An 18,838-nucleotide genomic window follows, 5' to 3' on the forward strand; every position below is an offset into this window, starting at 1 on the left:
TTTGTTTGTAAGATATTCACGAAACAGTGGTAATAGTGATCATTTTTTTGATGTAACAGGTTGATTAGGGTGGATGCGCTCCCTCACACTGAGCAGCCTCTGCCTCATCTATGAATCATGCTGCACTTGTTTTGTGCAAATGAAAATAAAACCCTGAATAAACAAAACATTTCCAAACTTGCTCATTCTGATGTAAAATGACAGACACACAGTCATACAGCTGTAAGAAACAGGTCAATTTTTCTGGGACCCTAGGAACGAAGGACACTGACCTTATAATAACCTTAAATAAGAAACTATCCCCTGAAGCTCATTCCTAAAAGTCCCAGGACAACAGGTTTCATAGCTTTAACCCCTTGCTTCATTCATTTCATCTTCAGACATTTTATCCATTTTATCCAAGGACTCAGTTCAAGGTCACTTTCAACTCCGGCCAGCACTCAACAACCGCTCTATTGTCATTAAAGCTAGAAGTCAAACGAGAGTCTCTCATGGATTTTAAGCCCACGGTGTGGTACACACGCTGATCAAAATAGTGAAACCGAGTAGATGTAATGTTCACACACCTTTCACGAGTGCATGCACCCAAATAGAGAGGTAGGGTCAGTATCACCTGCCTGGTGGATTTGCTGTCCCTTTGCTCTTTTCATTAACTGCTGAATTCACTGGCTTTCAATAGGCTCTTTCAGCGTGTCATGCTACACCACCATTGAGCTACAGCCACGTTGCCACCCATCTTTCTTAATGGGGACTGGAGACTGTGGAGCTGCCTTGTTGCCATGGCAGCAAGCGCTTTCACATTCTCCCCACATAGCGTGCAGTGTGCATGTCCCCCCACCCCCCACCCCACCCCAACAAACTGGAGCGCGCCACAGCAGAGACAGGTCTGCTCTCAGACAGGACCGAGCCAGGGTTATTTACCTCCCGCTCTGATACCAGATGCCCTCTTAATCCAACCACCCACATTCCACTTTCTGCTCTCTTTATTACTAATGCATAGCGTTTCCCATTGGCTGCTCTCACAACCTGAACTTTGCTCCAAAGCTCGCTTCTTTCTATTTCTATATGTAGATGCAGGTTCTCCATCATCCAGGTCCAGGATGGTAATTCTAAGTTCTGAGGCAGCTGGACTTGTTTCAGTTCCTGGAAGACTTTTCAACTCTCATCCAAGAGACCTCTTCACTTCTCACTAACCAGAGGGGAGTTGCCAGATATTAAACTCTGTGTGGGAGTGTCCTTACAGGCTTGTTAAGAACATGTGTGAGCTTCAATTTTTACATGTCCTAGGGCCTCCCATAGGCATGACCTGATGTGAGCCAAGGTGTGAATGCTTGTTAAGCTGTCCCCAGACAGACCACCCCCCCACCCCCCATAACTTGCACATGGTTTAGTCCAACCTGTACACCGACAATTTTGTCATTAAACGTCCCTCAGCAAGATTGCAAATGCTAGCTGAGGATTTCAGGTGAGCATTTATTAAATGTATGTTATTTAAAAAGTAAATACGGCTATGGAAAGATTAAAGAGAGAGATAAAAAGAAAAAGAAACAAACATTTGCACAACTTGCTAGCAGTGTTTCTCAATGGCTTAATTTTGGTAAGTAACATGGCTAGCAAGCAAATATTAAGCGAGCTAGCTGATGCATTAAGCACAAATTAGCTCTACTTGTAGCAGCAGCCTCAGAGTGGATGAGGTTTGGTTGTATTATTTTTTCCATGAATTGATTAATTTAGTAATTAAGTCTGTAATGCAGTTCAATAAATTATTAAAAAATGGCCCATACCATTGGTGGGACCAGAGTAAGTATATCCAGTTTAAAATTGTTTCCAGTTTGAGTTTGTTTTTGTGCATCTTTATACTCATTATACATTGAAGAGGTACAGGTTGTACTTGAAACACTGTTCCATCTATTGAACGGTTTTATTTTCCTTTTTTTTCTTTCTTTTTGTTTTCAAAATATATGATCAACTTTAATACACTGTATGCTCAAGCATATATGTGCAGCTATTATGTAATGAATCACTTTTATCACTTTTAAATTAATTTTAATTAATTGTATTTTTACTCAAGTATAATTTTGAAGGTAGGCTCTCCACTGGTTATACTGTAGTGTTTTTACTGTGTGGCTGTGTTTCTTTTACTTCAGGGGAACACCCTTTCTAAAGTCTGACCCAAACTGCGTAACATTTTTACTAATTGCTCTGAACAGGAGTTCCCTGAAATGTTTTGCCACATTATGAATGAGCTCATTAATGCAAACAACATCACCCCACGGTAAACGACTGCTATTTCCCATGTGCGACTGTTTGCATCATACATGCTTCCCCATCTTGTGTGTGTGAGGATCACTGTTACATGTCTGGACATGTCTGATGCATGAGGGAAGGCTCACTTAGTCTCAGTGAGTGTATGGTGAGGATGCGGCGCAGAGTGTGGGTAATGATGCTTGGATAATTATTCACCGGACATTGAACATTTTCAAGGTAATATGATTCATCTTGTCAGATTTGTGAGGAGGCTGTGGTTGACAAAGTTCCCCCAGAACTTAAATTGGAACTTGTGTTTTGCTTTGCGGTAAAGGTCATGCAATGTTAGAACCTGCAGCAACCGGAGCCCACTTGAGTTTTCATTGTGTTTTCTGCTGAAGGCTACTGTATGAGTAAGACAGACCGCTGAGAGGCTGTGTGTAGAGTCATCTGTGTGTTTGAAAATGGAGGAATGTAAGCATAATCCAGTGGTGATTTGGTTGTGAGGGAGAGTGCTGCTGCAAGTGCTTTTACCATGACTATATTACTTACAAATATTATGCCCATTTATACGGCTACTAATCTTACTCACAGGACCAAAGCTTTCAATGGTTATTGCTTGAAAACTACATATAACATGTTATGGTTTGGGCCACTCCCTCTCATTGTGGGTGCACCACGCTAAGGAATGTTACACTTGTTGCATATCCTGTAGTTGTGTGCTCAAAGGGAGAGAACTAGGCTAGCGAAATCCCTCTGTCAGATTGAACCACAACAATACATTTTTCAATAACATCTGTGCTTAAGACTGTACATGAATGCTTTAGATGACAGCCTGCAAAGTTCAGTGTAATTTCCCCCAGTTTACAGTTCAGTTTGTTTTGTGCTGTGTCACAGTAGAGCAAGTACTGGCCAACTCACAAGGGAACAAGATTTAAGGTTAGGGAACAAGGAGCCAATATTCATGGAAGGTTAAAATAATTTCTACTGTAGATAGTAAATAAATGAGGAGAAGCAAGCTACACAGTAATTAAATAATTACGAGGAACATTTGTGCACAGATGTCCAGCAAAATCAATGTAATCGGGAACATACCTTAGACTTACAGCATATCCTACATGTTCTGCTGTCTGTTGTCTTAAAGTAGTCCTACTTATGCGGTACAATATTGTCCTTTAAGGGGTTTACAGCAGCTTGTGGTAGTACAAACTTATGCGGACTGTTGCATGTTGCATGACACAGGTCACAGTCCGTTGTTGTCAAGGACTACAGTAATAATGAGTTTTGTTTGTAAACAGAGCAGAAATGAAAAAAAAAGTTTTCCAACAGCCAAGGCAGAAGTAGAAGATGATTGATTTTATCTGCTGTCACAGTCACATGAATAGAAAACTAGTTATGTACTTACATAGCGCCAAAAAAAGCGGTTGCCCAGTAATCCAGTCGTGCAGCTGTTGTCATTTCCTTCACAGATCCTTCGAATCTAACAAGTTACTGGTTGCAAGTATCACTAAATATAACAAACACACACATAAAGAGATAACATGCAAACCATAACATGCATATATGTATGTGTGTTTGTTATATTTAGTGAAACTTATTATTATATATATATGTATATATATATATATATATATAATAACAATCTTTGGTGTTCTGCCATTAATGGTTAAAATTTGTTGCCAGTTTCTCTGTTATTGTTGAAGCGTGTCAAAAATTGGTTGTTAAATGTCCTTAAAGTGTTATTTCTCTAGTCTCCCCAAACACAGGATTGTTGCTGAGAAGGTCACCTTGTAATATTCTTCACACTAATAACTTCACATTATACCCATGTATATCAGTATGTACTTCACTGGTCTGAAATCTGGCGGAATTACACTGTATGCCACAGGCTATAATCTAAAGTGTCAGCGACACGTCAGGAGACGTCTTTGATCAAGCAACAGATTAGACAGTTGTGTCCTGATGCTTTTTCACTCTTGATCTACTCAGTGCAGGGAACATTTGCTCTGCACAGCTACAGCTGGATTTGCAAATTCTCACAGGAGAGCTTATTTCAGCTCACTTGGCTGACATTAATTCTGACCTTCAATGTACAGTGAGCCATTTTGAGGAAAGAAAACCACAATCTCTTGTAGATGCCTGTAGTGCTTCGCGATGGGGTCCTGTCAGCTTTCTTTCCATTACGTCGCTGTGGGGAATGTGCAGATCCTGAGGTTTACATTGGTGTGGCAGCTTCTTTGAAAGTATTTCAGTTGGAAGATGAGGCTGGAGCTCCCTGGCAAAGAAGAAATACAGCTCATGTTTTTTTTTCTTCTTCTCAAGTTCAGCAGCTGGGGAAACATGTTGTTACATCAATGGTTCAACGTGTGTGTAATAATACTTTATTGAGGTGTTTGAGTGTCTATGATGAAAAGAGGATGTAGTAGGATGCAGCCCTTAGAAAGGATAGGAACCATTCTGAGTTTAATACCATTCACTAGGTGCATTTTCTGTGTTTCCCCCTGTCTGCAGTCCAGGTGGAGGGGACCCCCTGCTTGTCCCGTCTGCAGAGGAGCAGATAGCTAGCTGGCCTGGTGGTGACGTGCTTGTCTTCAGCATGGCTCTCTCTGCTGTATGCTGCGCAGGATAAGGAGGAGGCCCTCGGGTGAGGAGGGCTCTGGTGCCAAGTGGCTGGGCGGCGGAGTGTTTATCAGCGCTGCCTGCCTGCACTGAGGGAAATATCTCTGGGGAAGAGATGGGGGAGGCCTGGGGAGACCTTGCGGAGTGGCAGGTTACTCCGAGTCACTTTGCAGCTGAATAGAGACTCTAATTGTAGGGCAGCTCAGATTAGGAAGAGATTTGTCTCTACAGTGAAAATGCATACGAAAAATGGACAAGAACGAAGCTGTGCATTAGAACAGCTATGACGTGCTGCTAACACACTGAACAAATTAATCCTCTGTCAGATTGTGTTTGTGCATATGTGTCAGTGTCTCTGCATGCATGTGCCAATGTGAATATCCCACAGTTATTCACATTCATGCAGTATGTCTGTCTGTGAGCAAAGCCTTTCTGAATCTCCAGCACTCTCTCTCCCTCTCTCTCTCTCTTTCTCTCTCCCTCCCTCACCCTCCGTCTGTTGCTCCCTCCCCCTCCTTCCCACTCTGTGTGAGCGTAGTCTGGGCGCTAAGCCAAGTAGAGTGTGTTTTTTTGAATGAATACCTGATGCGGCTGATGAGGCTGGCTGGGGGGAGGAGCTGTGTCAGTGGAGTACTGAGAGAGAAAGAGAAAGAGGAGGGAGGTAGAGAGGGAAAGGGAGAGAGGCAGAAACAGAGAGAGGACGAGAGAGAGAGAGAGAGAGAGAGAGAGAAGCAGCCAGGCAGAGAGGGAGCTGGCGGTCTGGTGGCCTTGCATAACACACGTTGGAGCAGCCTTGAACGCAGGACTTGGTGTTAGCTTCAGCAGTGGGGAACTTCCTTCACCGTCAGCCCGTTGCAGGGGGAGCGTAGCCTCCAAAACCGGAGAGTCCAGAGGGGAAGGGCAGAGCTGGAGCAGCTACAGCACAGGCTCCAGGAGAGGAGAGCGGCACAAAGGAGAGATTCAGGAAGAGGAGTCCTAGGAAACACGTCTCCAACACACATACACACACACATACACACACACACACACACTGAGAGGCAGGAAGAATCCTTGGACATGCTGTGCAAGCAGTGGCTGTGGAGAGACTGGTGAGCTATTCTTAGTACTCTAACCAGCGGAGGGGAGGAGGAGGAGGAGGAGGAGGAGGAGATGGGGGGGTTGTCTCTTTTCTTCTTGATTTGTGGCACAGTAGTATTTTCTGCCCTGTTACTACACTCATGCGCTCTCACTGTCATTCTAAAGCCCCCAGAGGCGACAGTCACAGCGTTTGTCCAGAGCTGTACGATTCAACAGCATTGACCCTGTTTGGTGGGAGAGGTGCTCGCTGAGAGGGACGCCTGCCTGCGTACACATCTTGGCTCGTATTCTGTGTGATCGGTGTGTGTCGAGTGGTGATGCAGAACTCTGGAGTCATTGTGAAGACAAACAGCCCGAACCCACTGCCTGTTCTTACTGTCTGCTTTAGTCTGCCACACGGTAGGTCCGCCTCTTAAAGGCACAGGCGCCACTGTTGTACGGAGAAGGGGCAGTAAAATGGCTCTTTTTGGTATTAGGGAAAAGCAGTACATGGTATTGATCTGCTCTGTGGTTAAAGCAGCTGTGTAAATGGGTAGAGGGGAGGTCCTGTTTATATGCAGCGAATCACACATACACGCACGTACATATTGTCCTCCACAGTACCTCCCCCCTCTGTTTCATGCCAGAGCTCAGATTGATAATGATGTTTTTGTTTTCTATATATAGCCATTTGCTGTACAGGGTTTTCACTGTGTATCTATGACTGGTCTAGCAGGTGAAACATGATGTATAGCAGTGTTGACAACAGGTTTATTCCCCATGGGTCACTGCATTAGCTTTTTTGCATGATTTTTTTTTGCACAGAAGCTACATCTCAGGACACTGTCACTTAATAATTTTGTTGCCTTTCTATCGCCTCCCTGCATCACCCTGCTGCGGAGAAATGTTATTGCTATGAAGCCGTGGATCGATTCGAGGAGTAAATAGTGGGACTGGGAGCAAGAGAGAGAAGAATCAGGGCTCAGGCGAAAGGAGTGGAGGAGCTGGCGACTGCTGCGTAAGAGAGGGGATGTAACTCCGCTGGGGGGCCTCTCACCTGGAGACAACAGGGGAGGAGGCTGAATGAAAACATCTCATCTGGGTGCACAGTACAGTGACGGCAGAATCACACCGCTACACAAACCTACTGCTCTGGTTTGTGCAGCTTTTTTACGTGGGAGTATGAAAGAGGATCACATGCAAGGCTGGCTCTATCACTCTGTCTGAGCTGAAAAGCATCAGTGTGATGAGCGGGAACAGAGAGTGGCCTGTCCCCCCGTCTCCCTCTGTTGTCATCCCTCCACACAAGTCTCAGAGGTGACAGTCCTGGACGAGGGCACTGACTTAGGGCTGTCTGGCTCGGTGTGACAGTCTCGAAAGCTCGTCTCTGTTTTCCATAGTATCACGTAGGCCGTATGTTTGTTGGTGTCAGTGTTCTAATAATAGGCTGACGCTGGAAAATCTAGAGAGCTGCTGAGCTCTGTGTGTGTGTGTGTGTGTGTGTGTGTGTGTGTGTGTGTGTGTGTGTGACCATGTGCAGAGAGCATTGTGTACAGGTCATGTGAGGAGAGGAAAAACACCTTTAAGAGCATCCTGCTGTATGTGCGGTATGGTGTGTTTGTGTGCCGTTTTTTTTGCGTGTAGGCTTTGTCTTGCAATGCTGCTATAGTCACAGGAGGTACTTGTGCTTCAGATGTGATGTCATTACAGTGTTGACACGGTGTTGCTGAGGTGGGGTTGTTGCCACTGAGCGATGCTGCACAGTGTAGCTCAGGCTGTAGCGGCGGCTGTGTTGCTGATCGGGGATCTCTCAGCGAGGCGGGGGCTATGGCGCTCTGATGCTGCAGGCGCTGCTCAATGTGGGTCAGGAGAGGCAGCACTCTGTCTTCTCCCCATTCTCTCTCTTCCTCTCTCATTCCTAATCTTCTTTCTCCTCTCACTCCCCCCCCCTTACTCCCGTTCTTCCTTCTACACAGTTCTATCTGTCATTTTACATTGCGTTTCTCCCACTCCCCCCCCCACGCTCCTCTTTCTGCTTCTGTTTCTTTCCAGCTCTGCTGCTTCCTCCTTTGTTACGTCTGGTGGATCTACCAGGCTGTATGCTTAAATGGATTGCACGGAGGTTTTTGCTGCTTTTGGATGCAGTGACCTTGTCAGAGCCTGCGTTAGAGGTAGATGCATCTAAATAGGAGCTGACCAAGGTCGCCTTCTGTGTTTTTTTATTACCCTCTTCTGTCTTTATGTAACATGTCTGTAACTGCCTGCCGTAGTGAACCCCACTCTGTGTAATATGAAAATACAATTTAGCACTGTCAAATTGCCCAGTTCCTCTGAGTGGAATGCAGGGGGAGAAAAATGAATGGATGGATGTGTGAGTGTGTGTCATACACTCCATCTCTGTGGTGCCTCTGGCTAATGAACAACCCAGAGTCCTGTGCGTTGACCCACAGATAAGCCTGCAGGAAAGAACAGTCAGTCTGACAAAGAAATTGTGAAGAAATGAGCTCATGCTGCTTGTCAGTGTTGTTAAATTGATGGATGCACTCCATGTTGTTTGTGTGTGCATGAGCTATATGAGCATGCACACATGTGGATCTAAAGTATACAAGGCTGTATGTTGGGGTAGTCCTGCAGACAAACATCAATAGTGTCTAGCTGTTGCTGTGACTTGTTGACATAGTTAGGTACCTTCCATAGGCATCATAACTTCCAGTAACCTCCCTTGTTTCAGCAATCATTTAACCCAGCCTTCAGTCTAAGAGGGCCCACTCATTCATTCATTGTTCTCTGTCCACTTTGTATTCCCTTGAACTTTGAAACACCACTCAAACAGCGGAAGGCCATTGTTAAAATATTTTGAAGCACTTCAGTGATAGCAACAAAGGCCCGTTTAGGCTTCTTGCAGAATGTTCCATAATCAAGTTTCAGGCCGTATTGTTTTCACTTCATTTGTTTTTACTGATGTGCCCACCGACCCAGAGTTCCTGTCTGGAGGTGGATGTTATATTTACAGTAGCCCCACTGACTCAATGCAGATAGGGAGTGTTAAAACAAGCACAAAAGCATACGCTCCTCTGAGGCTGTTACTCTGTGCTGCTGGTATCCTTTGACTCTGCTATGCTTTCTTACCCGAGAGCCTGGAGCAAGATAACAGCCAACAGCAATGCATATACATTCACCCTGGCCTGGACACATGAGCATGAGCGCACACACACACACACACACACACACACACACACACACCAATACACAAACACAGCAGTTCAGGAAACTCATGCCCGGTGTAATAAACATGAAAGAGCCTTTCTCATGTTATGTAAATGATAAAACACAAAATTGCACTGCACTTTCCTGCATGTCATGCGTCAGTGCTCCTGGAAATGCTGGTTGAGTGTTGACAGATTGGTCCATGTAGAAACTCAAGAGGCATCTCCAGAGGTTGGTCTTGGAGAAACACAGAATGGCCTACATGTTGTGTTTAAGTGCATCAGACAAACACATATCAGAAAGTACCAGGTACCACCTTGTGGCAAAGATGAAGAACAGCACTTTTACAGACATGAAGGCAGTGACATTTTCAAGAGTGAGGTATTTTTGTGTTTGCTGTTTTGCATTTGCAGCCCTGCAGGGAGATTTTTTGAATATGGCTAAAATCACAGGCTGAGCTTACTGAGGTAGTTCTGCAATTAGACTGCTGAGATTGAATTGTATTTCAAGATAACTAAAGTCAAGTTCATTGACATAGCCTCAGAGGCTATCTTAGAGGGATTCAAAATCTGTATTTGAATTATAATTATTTGAATTTATTATGTAGTACCTGAGTATCTGATTTAAGTTTCTCTTTTCCCTCAGATTCCTGCCAACATCGTGGAAGGGGTTGATCGGTCAGAGATGATTCCTCATGAAGTCTATGGAGCTCATATTGTGGGCTGGAGTGACTCCATCTTCCCTGGTCTGAGATCTGGAGGTGTCTACCAGTGAACGCAACGAGAACCTGTGCCACACAACACACAGAGAGGACAGTCCTGTATATAACCATTGGATGAGAAAGAGAGAAAAACAGGCCCAGAAGAAGTCAGAAGTACTACCTGGGGGTATTAAAACCAAACTGGCACAATGAAATCCAACCAGGAGAGGAGTAATGGATGCCTGCCTCCTAAAAAGCGGGAGATCCTCGCTCTGGAACAGAGGCCAGTGGCAGTAGCGGCCGCAACACCTCCAGCTGCAGTGATTGCAGACAGTCCCCACACAGAGAACCTAGCATGGCTGGCGAGTGTGGCCAGTGAACGCTGCAAATCCAGGGACGTGGAGAGCCCGAGGTGTCCCATCTCCTCCACTTCTTCCTCTCCTTCCTCCACCTCTATCCCTTCCTCGACCACTCCTCTGTCTGCGGTGCCCCTGGCCTCCCTGCCTGCAGTTTACCCAGCAGCCCTTCCCCAGCAGGCTGGGACTATCCAGTTTGCTCAGCTTGGACCCAACGTTCAGTTCATCAGCTCTGGGCCCTATGCTGGCTACATCTCCTCTCACATCATATCCACTAATGCTAGCTCTGTGCCGAACAGCTCTGCTATAGGACAGCGTTCCCACCTGGAGGGTTACACCACCGCCCTCATCTCCCCCAACACCAAAGGGGATCAGCAGTTTCAAATTGGCCTCTCCCCCACAGAACTGACACCCGTGTCGCTTCCCAGCTCCCCCCATGTCACCAGCCAGTACATTCATCTGGACAGCAGAACACCTTTGACTGTCAGCGGAAACCCCGTTGCTTCACCCACAGCGCACCTGCAGCTCCACCCTCACACAGCCGTCCTCCCTCAAACGCTAACCCTTGCTCCATCCCAGCTGGTGGTTCAGTATGCAGATGGTCCGGCTGGAAAGAAACCAGAGGGTCATGCTAAGGGTGTGCTGAATGGGGAATTGGAGATTGTTAAACAGACGAAGGCTCCCAGTCAGCCAATGAACCATCAGCAGGTCCAGAGTTATGAGGCCAGACATATCCTCCTGCCTGCAGATTACGGCCAGAACCCTGCAGGACTTCAGACCTCCTTTATGCTGGTGGCCCAGCCCAATCATGGAGCTGAACGTGAAGCTGCCTCAAATAAGATCTCCTTTGTCCAGACCGAGAAAGGGGGCATCTGTTTGGGGAAACCAGTGTCCAGATCATCCTCTTTCACCTCTCTCTCCTCCTCAGAAGTGGTCAAGTCTGTTGCTCCCCATGCTGTCATTCAGACCACTCTGCCCTCTGAGGAGCTCCCAGCCAATCTCTATTCCTCCACACAGCCTCCCATCATTGGATATATCACCAGTGGAAATCAGCATGCTCTCAGCTACCATGCAGCGCTGCCTCAGCACCTGGTCATTCCGAGTGGCCAGTCCCTCCTCATCCCAGTCAGTGGCACCAATAACGGCACCGAAATCGAGGTTACTCGTACTGTGAGCACCCTGACAGCCACCACTACCCCTCAAATATCGACCGCCATGCCACATGCCTATCTCGCCACGGCCCTGTCCAAGTGTGAGGCGCTTGGGCCAGATGGAAATCAACCACCCCCTGCCGTTGCACAGGCACCAGCTCTGCCGGTCCTGCCCTCAAACCCGCCCCCTGCAGTGGCGGCAGCTCCCTCCCCAACTCCCGCTCGAGTCCCCTCTCCTGCCCCTGTTTCCATCCAAGCCTCCCCCTCCATCTCCTCTTCCTCTTCCCCTGTGGCGCTTCCTCCATTCTTCATGCGAGGCTCCATCATCCAGCTGGCCGATGGGGAGCTGAAGCGTGTTGAGGATCTCAAGACGGAGGACTTCATCCAGAGCGCTGAGATTAGCAGCGAGCTGAAGATTGACTCCAGTACTGTTGAGCGTATTGACAGTGGGCAAAGTCCTAATGCTGTGGTCATACAGTTTTCTGTGGGAGAGCTCAAGGCTCAGGTCAGTTACTCTGCACTCATCATTCTTGTATTATTAATCATGAGTTTCATTTTTAAATCCGCTGTGTAGAACACCCATGCATACTTAGATAAACAGTCACCAGATTTCTGTATTCTATCTAAAGGTCATGGCATTGATTTTTAAGGGATGCACTAGTGTTGGGCACTGTGAAGCTACCCTCATACTCATTATGGTCATCAGTTAAACCCACAGCTGCAAAGTAAGATATGAAATCCACTTTTGATGCAGGTTTCTAACGGACCCTTGTTCTCTCTTCTACTGTTCTCTGGCAGTACCAACACTGTTTCTTCTGGTGTACCAGAGGATGAAATAACATTTAATTGTTCAGACCATGACTCTTTAAGGGACCAAAAGCCATTATTTTCACAGATAAATGAATCCAGCAATATGACAGACCCCTTGCCTGCTAACAGCTACATAGCCAAAGTGAAACTGTTAGTATCTTAAGAAAGCTGATACCCACATTGATATTCTAAGTTTCCATTCAGTATGAATACATAAGACAAGTAAGTATATTTCAAAAAAATAAAATACATTTTTTAGGTTCTTTATGATGAAATTACGTAACATAACACATTTGGCATTGCTGGTTAAGCTATAAAATGTACTGCACCAATAGTTGAAAAGGTGTTAATAAAGGTGTTAATAACATAAACAGTGGCTACAAGTGTCCCTGTAGTGTGACAGTGAGCTATAATGCACAGTACTAGGACCTGTAAACTGAAGCAGCTTAATGGAATTCAGCTGTCATTGATTTTCTTGTGACATGTCAAAATGTCTTTCTGTAAAAAGGCAGAAAGCTTTTTTTTCTATAAAATAATCTTGTGCCAACAGCAGGGCTGCAAATAACCATTATTTTCACTGATCAGTCTGCTGATTAGTGAAGCCATTTTACTCTTTAAAATGCCTCAAAAATGTGAAATGCTCATCACATTTTCCCAGAGGCCAAAGTGACATGTTCAAATTGCATCCTTTGTTTGATCAGCAGTCAAAAAATGAAAGACTCTCCATTTACCATCACAAATGACAAAGAAAAGCAGCAATTCTTCCCTTAAAGAAGCTGAAACCAGCATTTTTCTTTACATTTCTGCTTGAAAAATGTCTGAAAGAAAACAGAATTGTTAGAAAGGAATTCCCTTTAAGTCAACTGTTGACTGTCTTTTCTAATATTCGCTGCAGCACTAGTAAATGGTTTGGCTTCTTTTATAATTCCTCTGCACATATTTTCGTCTGTATATCGCTAAATGCTAACTGTTTCTGTTGTTCATGTGCTCATCTACAGGTGTGTGTGGAGGTGCTGGTGGAGTATCCCTTCTTTGTGTTTGGCCAGGGCTGGTCTTCCTGCTGCCCAGACCGGACCACCCAGCTGTTCGAGCTGTCCTGCGCTAAGCTGTGTGTGGGTGACGTATGTGTGTCGCTGACCCTCCGCGGCTTGAGGAACGGTTCGGTAACAGACTGTCAGCCTTTGGGGACCAAGCTGAAGACGGGTCACCTCTCTGACTCCTGTCACAATGTGGATATCAGAAACAGTACGAGTCCAAACACTGCACACAGTAACAGTGGCCTCCTCATGAAGGCTTCCAGTGCGGACAGGCTAGAAAGGGAGAAGGTAAGCAGACCAGGACCGGGACTGGAGCCACCGCCGGGATTGGGACTGGTTCCAGGGCAAGGGGAGCGGATCTACGGAGCTGGAAGTATGCTGGCAGGAGAAGTAAGACAGGAAACGGTGAAAACGGACATGCCTGCTCTTACCAAAGTACAATGTGGTGATCCAGAGAGACCCACGGTCCGCAAGAGACGCTGGTCAGCTCCAGAGCGAGACCAGACTGAGAGAGCGGAGGAGGAGCCTCCATTGACTCTGCCCAAACCCTCCTTCATCCCTCAGGAGGTTAAAATCAGCATAGAGGGCCACTCCAGTGCTGGGAGTGAAAGATGCTTGAACAAAAGAGTAGACTGTTGAGAGAACTTTAAGGAATTTTGGATTACCTGTGGTTTGCTTTGTGTTTATCCCCTCTCTTTTCTCTCCATCCAAACTACTGTAATATAGGCTGAGTTTACACCATATTTACATGTTTTCTTTATTTTCTTTCACACAAGATATCTACGATGAAGTAAAGTCAAGCACCTTCATAAGTGGTATCACACACGAGATCAGTGCAATCAATGCTGAAAGCAAAAATGAATGCAGCGTGAATGTTGAGTATGAATGGCAGTCAGATACTTGAGCGTGTCACATATCATAAGCTGGATCTCCTTTGTCGCGTGGCTTAGACCTGTTGGATGCGGATGAGTCAACCATTCCTCTTATCACACGAACAAGCACAGACCCCGATGTCAGCGTGTACAAAGCGGGTGACCATATTTTGACCATCACTTTGTTCGTTTGGTTTATGAGTGTTTGGTGTTTCAATCATTGTGGCTGTGGTCTCTGCTGCCTTGTGTATCTGATTAAGTTTTTAAGTTTTATTTCATTACTTTTGATTTTCATAGAATTAGAGATGTGTATGCTCCCGCAGGTGTATTTGCTTATGTGTGTGCGTGTTTTCTGTGTGGCGGTCAGACGGAGCACAGGATTAATCTGTTTGTGTGTCTCTGTGTGGCTGTAGCTGTGAGCTTAGTTGTCAGTACAAACTGCAAATATCAAGACTGAAAAGGCATGAATGTAAATCACTGATCTGTCCTACATAATGACTCATGGAGTCATCCGTGTGCTGTTTGCTACACTGACCATTTGTTTATGCGAGTGACAGCATCCCTCAAAAGAAGTTCCTCAGACAAATCTATCTTTATAGTTAATTTGCAGAGTCTCAGAAATACTTTAGAGCACAGTGTCACTAGTTAATGACCGTCTTAAACCCTGGCTTCCATATACAGCATTTTAAATTCATACAAAAGGGAAAGAACAAATTATTTATTTCTGATAGCTGTGAATAACTGTTGACCGGGAAAAAGCAAATAGTTGCATAATTACACAGCAGACATTGTGTAACATTAATTTGCAGTCATGTTTCTGTGAGTTTAAGTCCAGGGGCCTCATTTATAAAAAGGACTTACAGTCTGTTTTTATCTTAAGTAGGACTTAAGTAGAAAACCACGTATATAAAAAATAAATAGTTACTTATAAAAACTTTCTTTTTTGCAGAGATGATCTTATCTCTGAGCAAAGTCTAGACTTGACTTAAATGATTTTCCTGCTGGTGTTTGGGATCTGTGCATCCAAGTCTGTGGTGAACTTTGCTCAAGTATTTTGAACGATGTGCAGCAGCGACACAACCTGCGCGTTTAGCTTTTGTTTGTTCACCCACTATTTAATTCATCGAGGAAAATGTGTTGGCTGACTTCAATATCTTCTACCATCACAGTAATCTTGTCTTTAACAAAAGTTTGACTTTCACTTTTTGTCCATGGACATTCTTGACTAAACCCTCATCCATGTTTGTATTGTATAAGGGCAGATCACAAGGCACGAGCTGACATTTTAAGCTGAACTGAGATTTATAGATCACATGTGCGTAGGTTACAAATTGGAATCTTAGAACCTGCTTAATGTCTTTTATGGATCAAACTCAAGCACACTTCCAGAAATGATGCAAAGAAAAAGTTCAGTACAAATCTAACAACATAATTATAAATGAGGCCCCGTTCCTTTAGCTCCGCTTCTGTCAGTAGCTGCTAACTTTGTCTGCTGTTTGGTGCTGGGCAGGGAGTTTATAACGGCTTTATGGGAGTTTTTTCTTCGCCTGAAATCTAGGGAGGAAAGTTACAGATCATAAAACCAAAACAATGAGCTGGGTAATAATTTGCTGCCTTTCACATTAAACATAAACCTCTGACCCTTTGTCAATATAGAAATATTGATTATAGCAACCTAAAATGCAAAATAACCACAAGTTTAAAAAAAGATAGCTTGATATTTAGCTATCATGGGAGAAAATGGTACCATCCTTATTCCACTGACCTGTCCCGTTACTTTTCGTTACAGAGACTATGGCCTTAGATCTACACGTAGTTCACAGCAGCACATCGTTTTTTCAGGTTTTACCATTGAAACCTGTTTTCCTCAAAGATGGTTTAAAACATTAAACCATGTGATTTCTTAACTAGCCAAAATAACTATCCTACAGTTCATACTCAGGAACAGTGTGTATCTATATGAGTGTATGAGTGTGTGTGTGTGTGTGTGTGTGTGTGTGTGGGCCTGAGACAGTACGTGCATGTCCACAGTCACATGTGTATGTGTGCGTTCTGAGCAGCAGCACTTTGATGAAGCATCCAGTGGCAGCGTGTTGGCTGCGGCGTCCCTGTTCCTCAGCTGTTAGACATAATGAGAATAATTAACTGACTGGTGTTTTTTTTTTTTTCTTTCATTGCTTCATGTCCTCAAGGCTTATCATCGAGAGTACGTGTTATTTACCGGAGCAGGGAATGTAAACACACATCGGGCAAACTTTATTTTTGATGACAGATAGAGCTACTATACAGAGAGAGAGAGAGAGAGAGAGAGAGAGAGAGAGAGAGAGAGAGAGAGAGAGAGAGAGAGAGAGAGTTGTAGAGCTAACTAGCCAGCTAGTGTTGATCATGTACAGTAAATTGTATCCTAGAGAGTGTACAGTGTGTGTATAGATATTTTAATCCTTATGTAGCCTATGTACTGTATGTGCCACAGCGCCTCCTTCTACAATCATTCCATCAGCTCACCAATATCAAGTGGTCCTGCTATCGTTCTCGTCAGTTCAGGTATTGATCTAATGTTCATGAATGTGCTACAGTTCGTTGGGACCTTCTACATAATTTGGCCTCAAAAAAGATTTCATTTGACTTGCACACTGTAACATACAGTATGTGTGAGTGTGAATTGCAGTTGATCATAATAGCCATGAACCTTTTTATAACTCCTGAAAGGTGTTTATTGTAAAACCCAGACTGTTCTCTTTTTTCTGTTCATGTTTGACTGCTCAGGCTAAACACTGCCCAGTGACTGTTCTTCTCCGAAATGATGCGGTCTTATTTTTCGCGCTGTTACAAAGTGGAGGTACTCTTTCATCAGTTTGTCTTTGTAGCCATTTCTCTCTCAGTGAGCTTGGCCTGTGTTTGTAATTTTTTCTTTTTTTATTATTAATAGAGACCTGAAATTACATCACAACACAGACAAATCTACAAATTGTAGGACTGATGCTTAAAGGAATATTTTGACATTTTGGGAAATATTCTCCTTTGCTTTCTCGCTGAGAGTTAGGTGAGAAGATTGACATTGTGCTGTAGGGTTAAAGTGAGACTGGAAACAGGTTCTGTCCCAAGATAACTACATCCAACTACAAACACCTCTGAAGATCACTAATTAAGAGGGCTGGACGATACGGTAAAATAAAGTAAAGTTGGGTTGATTTTGACAGATTACGACTGCAGTGTGATTTGTAGGTCAGCTCCTCTCTGCAGCTTTACAGTGCTTCACTAAAAATGCTGTTTATCACACATTTTACCTTTATACTAGAACATGTAGGTGGTCGTATTGTAGTTCTGACTGTATTTCCATTAACTGTGCACCCCTATTGATTAACTTGGTGGTTTCACTAAGAGGGTTAACAGACAATTTCTTGCCTAGTTGCAGTTACCTAAGTTTTGTTGTCATTGCGAGTTTGTCAAGTGACCATTGGAAACTCCAGGGAATAATCTAGAACGTTTCACTTGCAAAAAAACAAACAAACAAACAAACAAACCCCCACTGTATTGTCAATGCATTTCTGTTTTTAAACAGATTAAGAAGACAAGACATTTAATGTAGAGCATGAGAGGTATCGATCTTCTCATCAACCTTCCAGTAAATGAAAAAGCGCATTGCCCAAAATGTTGAAATATTCCTTTAAAGGCCCTGCACACCCACACAGCTATTCTGCCTAATAAGGCTGAACCCAATCATCAGAAAACATGTTGGCAGTGTACATTTCTGCAAACCACGACTCTCGGTAGGGTTGGTCCCAGAATCCACTCGGTCAGGAAATTTGGCGTAAAATACCTGTTTTGAGTGCCACAAGTGGAGATGTCCGGATTCTCTTCAAAAATATCCAGCTTTTGTCACCACAAACACAGTTGGAAATTGTTTCCGAGGTCTGCTTAAAAATATCCAGTGGTGCTGGGCTGGTGAAACGCAGTCACCTCTAACTCCACCATCAACTACACCTCCAGATATGAAAGTCGGTTCCTAAACAAGTAACACGGTGTGAAAAGAAATGTCGTAGAAACGTCGGTAGGGTACGTAACGTATGACACATCCAAACATGAATGTATCAGTGTTTTTGCAGGAACCTGTGCTGCCAACATTTTATCTGGGCATCCGCGCTGTTTGACTTCAGGCCAGGTTAAAGCTGAGAGGAGCTACAAATCCTCCCAGTCCAGAGCAGAGGTGTAATCAGGTGGTGCAGAGACCTGTGAGGGTGGACCACAGGTGTGCACAGGCTTTATATTCAAAGGTGCAGCAGTGATGATATTCCAGTGTTGGCTCACGAAATAAGCTTGAGCCGGGCCCCTTAAAATCTGTCATTTTCAGAGCCTTTCTAAATAATGTTGAATATGGTGTAAGAGCACCGCTTTGTGGTGATCTATGGAATTGCACTTTGTCATATGGGGGTGGGGGGGTGTTTTAGTCTAACTAATGTACAGCATGTCTGAGAGAACTTGTACAATAACAGTACAGCATCTCAGCGATTTGTAAATAGCCAAAGTCTTCCATTATAATGTTGGTATGACCGTGTCGCCAGTGGAGAGGATGAACACTGATCCCCATGTACAGACCTTTGAAGTGAAGTTTAATTTTTCCAAAAAACATCATCATTTATTTGAGAGAAATAAAGGATATCGCTTCACCTAAGATGTTTTATTTTGCACCAGCTACAAAAAAAAACGAGAAAAAAAAAAAAAACACCCAGGAAATTACAGGAGTAAAAGACTTTTAAAAAAAATGATTTTGTAATTTGGGTCT

General features: G+C 44.2%; 1 protein-coding gene across 8 annotated transcripts; it reads left to right on the forward strand.

Moving 5' to 3' along the window:
* The first annotated feature begins 1,347 nt into the window (after positions 1–1,347).
* Positions 1,348–18,778, forward strand: LOC119005872 (ataxin-1-like). Of its 8 annotated transcripts, none has more exons than XM_037073930.1 (4): positions 1,348–1,465; positions 4,759–4,891; positions 9,775–11,841; positions 13,145–18,778. In XM_037073930.1, exons 3-4 carry the CDS (start codon positions 10,039–10,041, stop codon positions 13,820–13,822), a joined length of 2,481 nt encoding a protein of 826 aa, XP_036929825.1. In that variant the 5' UTR covers positions 1,348–1,465; positions 4,759–4,891; positions 9,775–10,038; the 3' UTR covers positions 13,823–18,778. The 8 variants fall into 8 exon arrangements, with proteins under 8 accessions (XP_036929825.1, XP_036929830.1, XP_036929827.1 ...); XM_037073932.1 differs by lacking the exon at positions 1,348–1,465 and adding an exon at positions 1,494–1,597; XM_037073931.1 differs by lacking the exon at positions 1,348–1,465 and adding an exon at positions 2,425–2,484.
* Positions 18,779–18,838: the final 60 nt, after the last annotated feature.

This window comes from Acanthopagrus latus, chromosome 17 (genome assembly GCF_904848185.1).
Source record: "Acanthopagrus latus isolate v.2019 chromosome 17, fAcaLat1.1, whole genome shotgun sequence".
Taxonomy (NCBI): domain Eukaryota; kingdom Metazoa; phylum Chordata; class Actinopteri; order Spariformes; family Sparidae; genus Acanthopagrus; species Acanthopagrus latus.